Source organism: Choloepus didactylus, chromosome 22 (assembly GCF_015220235.1).
Source record: "Choloepus didactylus isolate mChoDid1 chromosome 22, mChoDid1.pri, whole genome shotgun sequence".
NCBI classification, from domain to species: domain Eukaryota; kingdom Metazoa; phylum Chordata; class Mammalia; order Pilosa; family Megalonychidae; genus Choloepus; species Choloepus didactylus.
The window spans coordinates 28,531,906-28,544,717 of record NC_051328.1 but is presented as its reverse complement, the minus strand read 5'-3'; the positions used below and the strand labels follow the sequence as shown (position 1 = coordinate 28,544,717).

General features: G+C 40.1%; 1 protein-coding gene and 1 pseudogene across 10 annotated transcripts in view; one reads left to right on the top strand and one right to left on the bottom strand.

Moving 5' to 3' along the window:
- Positions 1–12,812, bottom strand: part of HYDIN (HYDIN axonemal central pair apparatus protein) — a 534,664-nt gene that overhangs the window by 401,437 nt on the left and 120,415 nt on the right. For all 10 annotated transcript variants that reach the window (XM_037815908.1, XM_037815907.1, XM_037815906.1 and 7 more), the window contains exon 6: positions 2,753–2,952. In XM_037815908.1, the coding sequence (XP_037671836.1) occupies positions 2,753–2,952 (200 nt within the window). The remainder of the gene's footprint in view (positions 1–2,752; positions 2,953–12,812) is intronic.
- LOC119519037 lies at positions 7,017–11,119 on the top strand (annotated as a pseudogene).

Sequence of the window (12,812 nt, the reverse complement as noted above, 5' to 3'; positions counted from 1 at the left end):
TCAAGAAGAATCCCAAAAGATAATTTTCTCTCTCTTTTTATTCCTTTCTTAAGCAGTATGATCTGCAATAACTAATATCATTTCAAGAAATAGGAGGGTAAAAGGAGAAGATGCTAGATTCCATTTTTTTATATTCATTATAACACAAAGGTTACTTGCCACAATTACAAAAAGAAACTTAAAAGAACTTCTTCTCTGAAAAGAAAATGTACTAAAATGCCTAGATTTTCAGTGAGGAATTTCCTAAAAGTACATTGGGTCTACAATAGAGAAGACCCATCAGGCCAGCCTAGAGGGAAGAGTCAAAAAGAGCTAATAGATGAGTCTGGAAGGAAGGAAAGGTAGTAAGTGGCCCACAGCCCTCACAGTATGCGTGCTCATGGATACGGTGATGATGAATATTCACAGCACATCCCTCCATGGCTCTCTACCCCTAGACAGAGTAGTATTTGTTGGGAGCATAGTGTGGTTATGAAACAAGAGGTTCTGGAATTGAGACTGCCTGTGTTCTGATTCTACCTCCAATGTTCATTGGCTGTATAATCTTGGGCAAATTCCTCTCTGCAGCTCAATTTCCTAATCTGTAATACAGTAATAAAAAGGATGCTTATTGCATTGAGTTGCTCTGAGTATAAATTGCATGTGACAATCTGTACCATGCTTGTTAATAGTAAGCATTCAATAAATGTACTGCTTCTGCTGTTTTTTCTTTTGCTTTAAATTCTCCTCCTTTATATTCTAAAACTTGATAATCCTATAAAACTTTTAGAAATGAATATTCTTCTATTTATAAAATACAATAACATGGAGTACTTTATTCATAATTAGTCACTAATGAAATCATTGAATTTTAGCTTTTTAAACTTTTTATCAGCTTACTTTTGTTTACTGTATGTTTATAAAGATGATTTTGTCATCTCCATCAATTTCAATTAAAAGAAAAACTTGGAATATCTATTCTTCCAAACCCAGAGTGTATCCTGTTATCCTATCATACATTTAACCAACTATTTGCTGGCAATTTATCAACAAGGCATTGAACATGGCAGGTAAAGAGTATGGGAGCTACAATTCATGCCATATAATGGCCCACAATCTGATAAAAAAAATAAAATAGAATAAAATAAAATAAAAGGATTAAAAAAACAACAAAACAATACAGAGGTCCTTTAGCTTAGTGGTTAAAGGCAAGGGTACATAAATCTACTTCAATCTCCTATTTATCAAATAAAGGCTCTAGGACGTTACCTAACCTTGGTGGCCTTCGTTTCCTCTCATGTAATAGTACAGACTTCAAAGAGTTGTGATAATGTATGAGAAGCACTAAAGACAGATTAAGATACTTCCTGTGACTCAAACAAATAGGATCTACATATAAATCCTAAAGAGAAGTAAAGGCAAAGAAATATGAAAATCTAAGAAAGGAAAATTATTACAGACAGCTGTCATCTCATATAAGTAATGCATTGTTCAAGTGTCTGAAGCCAAAGAAGTAAATTAATCTCCCTAGTACTCTAAATAGAGGAAAATTGGATTTGCATGGAGTAACTCATTCTGCTCTTATAATAGTGATCAAATTCCTAGTGGTTGAAGAGACATAGGTAAAAAATGTATACTGTTTCTGCTTGCCTGCAGGCTTAGATTACTATGTTTTAAAATTAAACCCTATAACCTTAATAAATGTTAAGAGATTTGTTTGGGATATAAAGATAAATGAGATAATACATATGAGTGCACCTCATACATAACAGCACAGGGTAATCAATAAATGTATGCTGGATTTGAATCTAAAATGTTCTTCATTAGATCAATATACACACTTAAAAAAAAAAACTCATAGAAAAGAACTTGTCTTCCCAACCTGGTCATTCTTCTTATGGTCCCACTGATCAGCCACCAGTCTCATGTCCCACAACAAACTGCTTTTTCCCACATTATAAGAGAGTTACTTGAGATTTTCTCATCATTCTTTATATTGTCCCACAGTGTCTACTACTCTGTAGCTACTTCATACTTATTCAGATAAAAATCTAACTCCCTTACTTACAGCTGTGTGCCCTTGGGTAAGTTATACAACCTCTCTGTCTCTCAGTTTTCTCATCTGTAAAATGGGAAAAATTATAGCAGCAACTTCATAGGATTGTTGTGAAGAATAACGAATTAATAAGCTTTGGCACATAGCAGGCATTACATAATAAGTGTTTGCTGTTACTTTTTTTCTTCAAATGAGCTAATGTGATTTCTTCAAATGCCAGTGTGATAGACAGGACAACGGTCCCCCAAATATGTCCACTCTTAATTCCCAGAACCTGTGAATGTGTTAAGTTACATGGCAGAGGAGAATTAAGGTTGCAAACAGAATTAAAGTTCCTAATCAGCTGGCCTTAAAACGGGGAGACTATTCACAGCCAGTTATAAAATTCGCAGTCAAAACAAATGTGCTTGTTAATAGATTCCCATGGGCTATTCTCTGTGCTAAAGAGAAGGACTTTCATGCAGCATTTCAAAAAACTGTCTATACCCAACAATATAAAATGATTTAGTAAAAAATGGATACAAGATATTAAGCTTTGATCTTGGTTTCCTCTTAGGATGAAGAGGATACTCAAACTGCGCTACCAGTGAGGTGTCCCAGCCTTGCAACTGAAGTATATGCAAGCAGTTCCACCCCCACTACAAACTCTAGCAAATTATTTATGCTGACTGGATTTAGCTATAATCAATCAAACACAAGAGCCAAAGGAATGCATACCTACAAGTTTTGAGGTGAAACACAGCATCTTTTTTGCCAATGTTTCGTACCAGCAGAATCTTCTGAGTGCTGTATTTCACAGGGCAAGTGGAAAAATTCAGCTTGTCGGGAAAATCAAGGATGGCTCGTGCACCTCTAGCTTTAATTGGCACAATAAACTTTTCTCTTTCAGTAACACAGGTCAACACATGGGCATAATCCTACAAGGCAAAGATACAATCATTATTTGTGGAAAACCAAACATGATCAAGATAACTGCAAGAAATATAGCCTCATGCCAAGGCATTCTGCAAAACAACAGCATATTCTATGAAAAATTCTAAAAATAATTATAGAAGCACTTTCACTGAGATTCCCTTTTCTGAAAGAGAGAGAAAAGCAAGTTCAGGTGCCAAAACCTATGAAACAGAACAGCCTATAGCCAGCCGATGCCCAGATAGGTGTGAGAGCCCAGCAGAGATGAGCAGAGCTGCCTAACTGACACACGAGGGGGCCCAGTCAAGGCCAGAAGAACCACCCAGATGAACCATACTCTCATGAGCAATAATAAATGTTCATTATTTTAAGTCACTGAATTTTGGAGTAATCATTAGCTGATACAGTCCAGGTTAAATGATATACCTTTTATGCAAAGCTGTTACTGACTATTCTAAATACAAATGCTGAGGCCTTCTAGACACGTATCTTCCCGGATCTTGAGTCTAAATGCCTCAGAAATGTTGAATAAAATCACCCTTTGTCACCTCAGAAGATATACAAATAAAAAGAACTTTTATCCTCAAAGTAGCTAAGAAAAAGTTAAAAGTCGACCCTCATCAACAAGCAAAAACAATGGCTAGAGAGAAGTGTTTACAGTCCCCTGGAGGATAAGCCAGAAGCTTAGAAGTCATCTATCTAAATCAGTTGTTGTTTTGGTTGTTGTGGTGGTCGTTGTTTGATTTAGGTTTTCCCATCATTCTGGTGTGTGTTTGACCTGTAAGTTAATCTTGGTAAATGAAAAAAGTCACTTCAAACTTAGATTTCTGTTCAGTGATTATGCTGGCTTGAAACTGTTATGGACCCCAGAAGAGCCACGATATTTTAATTCAAACTTGTTGGGTGGAACCTTTTGATTGTTTCCATGGAAATGTGACCCACTCAACTGTGGGTGAGAACTCTGACTTATTTCCATGTTGCTGTGGACCCCACCCATTCAGAGGGGTCTTGATTAGTTCACTGGAGCATTTAAGAAGGAGCTAAGAGTCAATACAGACCCAGATGCTTGCTGATGCTTGGAGATGCTTGGAGATGCAGACAGAAGGATGTTTGGAGATGCTAAGAGATGAAGCCCAGAGTTTGCCTAGGAGAAGAGAGGACCCCCAGATGCTTAGAGAGAAATGGTCTGGGAGAAACAAGCAAGGGTACAGAGGCGTTGAGAGAGAGGAGCTAAGGCAGATGCCCAGAGACATTTTGGAGAAAGCCATTTTGAGATACAACCCGGGAGCAAAGGACCAGTTGACGCCAGCCACATGCCTTCCCAATTGACAGAAGTGTTCTAGACACCATCAGCCATTCTTCTGTGAAGGAATCATCTTGTTGTTGAAGCCTTAGTCTGGACTCTTCTACGGCCTTAGAACTGTGACTTTATAACCTAATAAATCCCCTTTATAAAAGCCAATCCATACCTGAAACTATCAAACTACAACCCAGAACCCATGAATCTTGAAGACAATTGTATAACAATGTAGCTTATGAGGGGTGACAATGTGATTGGGAAAGCCACATGGACCACACTCCCCTTTGTCCAGTGTATGGATGGATGAGTAGAAAAATGGGGGCAAAAAAAAGGGGGGGCACCCAGTGTTCTTTTTTACTTTAATTGTTCTTTTTCACTTTAATTTTTATTCTTATTACTTTTGTGTGTGTGGTAATGAAAATGTTCAAAAATTAACTTTGGTGATGAACGCACAACTATATAATGGTACTGTGAACAACTGATTGTACACTTTGTATGACTGCATGGTATGTGAATATATCTCAGTAAAATTGAATTAAAAAAAAAAAAGCCAGTCCATAACGGCAGCTCTAGCAAACTGGAACAGTGACCATGTAGTAAATGGTATTAAATGCTGGAGGTTTAAAAAAACCTCTTTGGGATTTGGGCATAGAGTAGAAAGGGGAATATCTGGTGTATAAACTTTTATCTAGCCATGCACTCAATTTCCTGAGACACAGGACAAGTATGAAGCAGTGGTATCCCCAGTTCATTCATTCATTCATCCATGTTTATTAGGTGCTCCAGTGCCAGGCACTCTGCCTTAGGGATACAACTGGCTGGGAAACAGACATGGTCACGGCCCGCTTAGATCTTACTTTGCGATGGAGGAGTAAAAGTAATATATATACACATGAATTTATAAAAAAAAAAGCCAGCAATTCTCCCATGACAGACCCTTAAAACCTACTGTTCCCTCTGCCTACCTGAGCTCCAACTCACGTACATCTGACCAGTCAGCATATGTAGTTGGATACAGCCTTATCATGTCCCAAATGAACCCCCTATTTTGCATCACTGCCTGCAACTGTGTATAAAGATACCCCACACAGGGGGCATAAGTGGGGGCTGAAGTCCCACCCAATCTGCTGGCAAGCCACCATTTCAGCCTCCAACTGCACCAACCCATGGCAGGGGAGCCTTTTACTAATACCCACAAAGGCTCCACAGTGCCAGCAGAGGCCCTGTCCCGACCTTCCCTCTACCCCATGCTACTCCCTCACAACCTCCCCTTCTAAGTACCGGCATCTCTGTCCTTCCAGTGGCTCAGATTTAAAACCCTGGAATGAGGCACCCTTGATCGCTCTGTAGGACCTACCTGCAAATTCCATGCAGACTGTGATCACCTCTCACCACCTTCCCCTGTCACACCAGCTCTAGCTAGTCATTCCAATCTTTCCTTGGCTAACTGACCACCCTAATTCAATCCTTGCTCTTCTAAAGTCTGTTTCCTACACAAGGGCCAGAGGGATCTTGTTAAAATGTAAGCCAAGCCAGTTTGTTCCTCTGCTGGTCACCCACACTGAGAGGCCAATGACCGCACCTCATGCCCTCTCCGACCACATGCCCTCCTGAGACTCCCTGACCCCCACCACCATTCTGCTCCAGCTACTGGTTTACTTGCTGCTCCTTGAAAATACCAGAAATGCTGCCCCTTCAGAGCACTTGTATGTGATGTTCTCTGCCCAGAACACTCTCCCCTCTAGTTATCCACACAGCTCGCTCCTGCCTCGCCTCCGTCCAGGGCTTTGTACAGTTGTCTACTTTCTCACCGCGGCCTTCTCTAATTAGAGCCTTCCCTGACTGTCTATCTCAGTTGAACTCTCCCTCTCCTGCCCCATCACTCCCTAGCCTTTGTCCTGCTTTAGTTTTCTCCATCGCCATCTAACATATATATTTTACTTGTTTATTGAGTGTATTGTATCTCTCCCCAATAACTCCATGTCAACAGCGATATTTGCCCATTTACTTGACTGCTTTATACCCAACACCTAGAACAGGGCCCAGTATTAGGAGATCTTCAACAAATATTTGCTGAATGAAAGGAAATGAGTAGCATAATGTTGGGTAGTGCTGAGCGAAGAGAAATAAAGTGTGATAAGAGAATAGAGTGATTGGAGTGCTCTTTCATATGGGGTGGTCAGAAAAGGCATCTATGCGGAGGGGATATTGCAGCAGGGCCTGAATGAAGTGAGAAATGAAGCCATGCTGATGGCTATCTGAGGGAACCATGTTTTGGACCCTGTGGCCAGAGGGAAGGGGAGTGGTTAGAGACACAGCAGGCAGGGGGTGAGGCCAGATCCCACAGGCTTTATAAGCCATTGTTAAGACCAGAGAACGACTGAAAGCCAACGATGACACAACTTGGTTCAGAAAAATCACCTGCTGTTATGTGGCCAACAGAAAGTTAGAAGGGTAAAATGAGAAGAGAGAGGCCAGATAGGAAGCCAGTGTTGTAATCCAGGCAAGAGAAGACATTAGCCTGGACTAGTGTGGTAAAGTGCGTAGCATAGTATCTAGCTAGTAGTAAGTAATAAATGTTAGCTATCATTATTAAAACTTTGTATTAAATAGAATTATTTGTGTCAGGCACATAGGAAAAAGTCAACATGTGTTTACTCTTGTTAGGATAATAATAATGATAATGATGATAATGACAATGATAATAGAGTAATATAATTTCAGAAAACTACAAGGGTGCTCAAGAAAATAAAGCATGGAAAAGTGATAATGTGGGAGAGGGTTACTGTAGGTTAGAGTGACCAAGGAGGCCTCCCTGAGCAGGCGACCTCAGATGGAGACCTAAACAACGAAAGGAGCCAGCCAGGTGAACTCTAGGAACAGTGTTTTCCTGGCAAAGGGAATAAGTAATAAAAATAAATGGACAGTATTTGTGAAACTTATCAAAACTGAGATGTTGGACTCTACTCTGCAATTGATTCTGGTTTCTAGATGGTAATGCCAGGCTCAAAAATTATGCTATGCAGACATAAAAAACGACAAATTGCATTAAGCATACTTGATCCTAGAAAACCCCACAGAACTCAACAACAAAGCAGTCTAGTCTCCTTACATAGAATCCTAAAGAGATAGTACTGTTTTCATTTTTTCTTAGATCAAACCCAGCAAGCAAAAATTTTGGGGGGGAATTATAATCTGGAAAGCACCTGGCACATGTGGAAACTTACCACCAACTGAGGCTTCGAGAGAAAGAACAAAAGATGCTGCTGAATCCAGTATGAGAGGAGAACCTGTTGTGTTTTATTCTCTATTTACATATCCTCTGCCTTGTTCTCTAAGGAATTTAAGACAGCTGAAAATAGTATATGAGACTAATTGAAATATTCACAGGGATGTTTTCAAACATTTTCAAGTTTCTGAATGAGGAAGTTTTGAAGTTTGATCAGAATTATATATATTTTTCATAACCAATTCACATATCCATAAAAGAATATGAAGAAAGTATTTTAAACAATTCCTTAAAAATATATTCCAGTCTCTGAGGTTATGCACTTTATGTGACTATATTAGATTATGTAACATATCATTATATGTTGCTCTACTGGCTTAAAATTAATTCAGATGGTATGCCCTGGGAGGCCCTGTCAGTCTGCAAGCTAAGCAATCACTCCAGCTGATGGACCCTTTCACTCCACTTAGATCCAGAGGCAATCAGGTCACCATTCAAAGCCCCAACAGTCCAAGCTTCTCCCCCTCTACTGTAAGAGACTTAGCCACGAATTACTTTACATTCTAAAATGTTACCTATATAAAAAGGCCCTCCAGATTGAAATTTCCAACCCATTTTTGGTCTGGTAGCTTTCCTTCCAAAATGCCCACCCTCCAAACTTAAAAAAAAAAAAAAAAAAAAAAAAGCAGTAAAAGGTGAAATGGCAGATTTGACTTTCTCAGAAATGAGAAGAATCTTGATTTTACATGAGAAAATAACGGAAAGCAAACATGTTAATAATTGTGTCCTTTAAAGACTCAGCAAAGGAAAATGATGTTTCTACTGCAGCAAGGGCAGGGCCAGCGTGGTTAAGCCCTCATACCCTCTTTGTGGCTCTCCTCCTACTCATAAACTTGAGGATGGAATGACTTAACAGATTAAGATTAGAACCCAGTGAATTTAATACTCAGTGTCCCTAAAAAATGTCCTAAATTCTTAGCCAGTTAAAGGTATTTATTCTATAGTATCATCTCAGTCTGAAATTCATCCCCCAAAAGGCAAGAATTAGGTCTGAAATCCCAATCAATTTAAAAACAAGATTGATCAGATATCCTGGGCCTTATCCTCTACCACTATGACTCTTCTAATGATTTTGCTAAGTTCTCAGCTTCCCAGCAGCATCTAAATTTCTCCATCTATGAAAAGACAGTGGGCTGCAGCCTGGAGGCTCTGGGGACGGGGAAGTCATACTTGTATCACAGAGGCGCAAGCTAGCATGTGTCTGTAAGTTATATTCATTTGAGACTTCTCCACCAGAAATCGCCTGGTTTTACTAAGTGTCCACTAGAGCCAGGGTTTGCTGCCTGACTTCTTGCCAAGTTGAACGAAGCAGAGGCACGTACAATCAATGGTCAGCCTGACCAACAAGCCGCACCAAAAGCACCATCGAAGAAGGAAAAGATGAAAGGCTCTGAAAAGACAGATGAGTATCTCCTGGCCAGGCTTAAAGGTGATGGTGTGAAATACAAGGTCAAGATAATTTGCGTTGATGATGTGCCAGATGCAAGAGGGGAAAAATGAGCCAAGATTCTATATGAAATGAAAGAGAATAGCAGCAGCTGCTCGGTCTCAAGGACAACACAAACAAAAGCTCTGGGTCAACATTTGCTTTCTGGGATAAAGTTAATTGATGAGAAAACTGGTGTAATAGCACATGAACATCCAGTGAATAAAATTTCTTTCATTGTCTGTGATACGACAACCAGGCATTTGGTTACATACGGGGAGGAAAAGGTCAGTACCAGTTTATTTTTGCCATAAAAATAAAGCAACAGGCCAAGCCATTAGTCATTGATCTTAAAGATCTTTTTTAAGTTATCTACAATGTAAAGAAAAGAGAAGAAGAAAAGAAAAAGACTGAAGCCAACAAAGCAGTAGAGAATGGGAGTGAGAGCCTCCTGCCTCTTGGTAAGGCAGCTCAATACCAAATTGAAATTGAGTATTGACCAGACAGATTTGTTTGGGGACATGTCAAAACCTCCTGACCTAAGTAGTCCAACAGAAGGCAAAGATATCTTGTTGGTGGATCTAAACTCTGAAATCGACACCAATCAGAATTCTTTAAGAGAAAATCTTCTTAACAAATGGCACCACCTCCTGCTGCCTTCCTGGACCAAGCCTCAGGTATCCTTCTTGCCTGAAAATGCTTTTTCTGCCAAACTCAACTTCTTTCCCACCCTAATCCCTATCCTTTCTGAGACTATCCTTTCACACATCCAGACCAGTTGACACCCTCTTTGGTTGATTTCCTCAAATCTCCAGTTCAGAAGAGATTTTCAGTAGCTTGTCTACTCCACTGAGTAATGGACCCCTGAATAGCGGTTGATTACTTTGGTTGACAATTTGAACAAATCTCTAACAGGAAAGGCAAATAGGAGGCTCAGGTAGGCTCGTGGCCCTTTTTGAGTACACAAACATAGCCAGTAGTGAGAACTCAGAATGGGGTATCTGAAAGAGAACAGAATGGCTTCCATATCAAATCCTCCCCGAACTCTTTTGTGGAAAGTCCTCCAAAGGACTGTCAGTACTGAATGGCATACAACAGGACTTGGAAAGCTCCGTCCAGTCTTCATCATATGACTCCATAGCCAATATCCCACCTCCACAAAATACCAAACCAGGAAGAGGCAGAAGGACTGCCAAGTCTTCAGCCAGTGACTTGCTTCCATCAGACCTTTTTGCTCCTCTCATCTCAGAATCTCCAGGTCAGACATCACCTACAGGACAATCTACAACCCAACAGATCAATTCTCTGGATCTCTTCAAAGTTCAACACTCTTAAAGTGTTTCTGTCCCAGTGGAGTCCCTTATGGGTCTAGGTGGTGTACAGGTTACAGCCCCTCAGGCAGGACCATGGAACCCCCCCACCATCTTTAGTCTCCAATCAGTCTCCTTCAATGGTCCCAGGAGCTATTATGGGTGGTCAACCTTCAAGATTTGGTCAACCACTCATTTCTGGCACAAATCCAGCTGTTCCAGATTGGAGCCAGCCTTCATCCTTTGCAGCCTCAGCTTCCCCTCCAGACCCTACTGGTTGGAGCCCTTTAGCATCCATGGCAGCTAATGGTTGGCCATCAACAACCTCCTTGGGGAATCCTTTTCAGAACAATATTTTTCCAGCTCCTGCTTTGTTAGCCCAGTCTCCTTCTATGCCCTACTCTCTTCTGGTCACTTCTCCTCAGCCACCTCCCAGAACTGCTGCTGCACAGGACATCTCCTATGATGGCTTCACTGCATTAGACTCACTGGGGAATAAAGAAGTTAAGGAAGTGAAAGAAATGTTTAAGGATTTACAACTGTGGCAGCTACCTGTTGTACTTGCAAAAAAGGGAGAGCAGACTTCCTCTGGGGCTTTCAGTACCTTCTCCAGTTATTTTCACAGAAAATTGGCATTCCTCAAGACAACGCAGACCATGATGACTCTGATGCTAATCAACTGTTGAGCAAGATCAATGAACCACCAAAGCTAGCTCCCAGATGAGGTGCCCTGCCAGTTACCAACCTTTCTCCAAAGGTTCTTCCAGTTCATCACCACAAACCCCTGTGGCTCCTCAACCCACAGCTCCTGATGTATAGAGATCCTTTTGGAAGTCTATTTGCATAACTTCTGAACTTGGTATACTGATGATCCAGAGGAACAAAAAGGTTGGCTTTTTTGGCAATTAAGGACAAAGCTAATAACCAGACATGTCCTGACCTTTGCCCTTGTTCCAGCTTTGACATATTATCTGTTGCTTTATTTCTTGCTGTCTCTTCCACTTGTAAAATGCCTTTCACTTTCTGTCTAGGTTAAAAGCTAAACTGAGTCTACAGCTTTAAATAAATTCAGAAGTTAAACTCTCTAACTTAAATGTTAATGAAGTAGTTTCCCTAGTTGATCCCTTGCCTATTGTGTCCCTGGAACCTTCCAGAACACTCTACCATGTACCTCCGATTGGGGGATGCAGCCACCACAAACCCCTCAGATCATATATTTTGAATAAATTTTCAAATCCTTATCATGCACCCAGAACCCATGAATCTTGAAGATGATTGTATAACAATGTAGCTTATGAGGGGTGACAGTGTGATTGGGAAAGCCATATGGACCACACTCCCCTTTGTCCAGTATATGGATGGATAAGTAGAAAAATGGGGGCAAAAAAAGGCACCCAGTGTTCTTTTTTACTTTAATTGTTCATTTTCACTTTAATTTTTATTATTTTTGTGTGTGTGGTAATGAAAATGTTCAAAAATTAATTTTGGTGATGAACATACAACTGTATGATGATGCTGTGAACAACTGAATGTATGCTTTGTATGACTGCATGGTATGTGAATATATCTCAATAAAAATGAATCAAAAAAAAAAAGAAAAAAAAATCCTTACCATGCAGAGAGAGACACACACACAAACACGCACACAGGGAGAGAGCTTGAGAATGAGAATGACCTCTGATTTTTGGCTTGAAAAAAATCCTGGGCCTTTCAAGTTTATTTTGGCCATTGTTGGGCTTGGTATACAAAGATAATGTGGTTACTTCATGAGTCATGTATAGATCATCCATTTAAGTAAACTAATATTCTCCTTAACCTTTTTCTTTCTAAGGTACCCTTAAATCTACCAATCCACCTGCATCTGTGCCCATATCCCCTGCCTTTCCTTCTTTATCTATCTAAGATCAATCTCTCTCCTTGGCCACTAGATCTTGACTTACTCAAGGATTTTCCTGCATCATCATTTTTCCCTCTTTACTGAACATTTGCACACCAGCTTATAATCATGCATGAATAGCCTCCATTTTATATATAAAAAACCTATCCTTGACCTCAACATCTACCTCCAGCTACTGCCCCATCTTTCTAATTACTCTTTACAGCAAAACTCCTTAAAGATGTTTTTTATAGTCAACAACACCACCTCCTCACTTTCCATTCTCTTTAACCCATCCCAACCAGCCATGAATGCCCATGATTCCCCAGGAACTGTTTTTGGCAAATCCAATAGTTATTTCCCTATCCTCCATTCTCCTTTTTGTAGCTTTGGACACAGTTGAGCTTTCCTTCCTTTTTGCAATACTTGATTCATTTGGCTTCTAGAATACTGCAATCTCCTGATTTTTCCATCTACTTCAATAACTACCCTTAGTTTTCCTTTGTTAGCACTTTCATTGGAGCCTCCTCCTCTTCCCAACCTCTTCTTTATCTACAGTCACTCCCAATGTCACCTCATCCCTCCCTTGGTGTAAAGTACTGTATCTTTACCCTTTGATTTTCAAATATTTATCTCTTGTCCCAACATCTCCCTTTTATTCCAG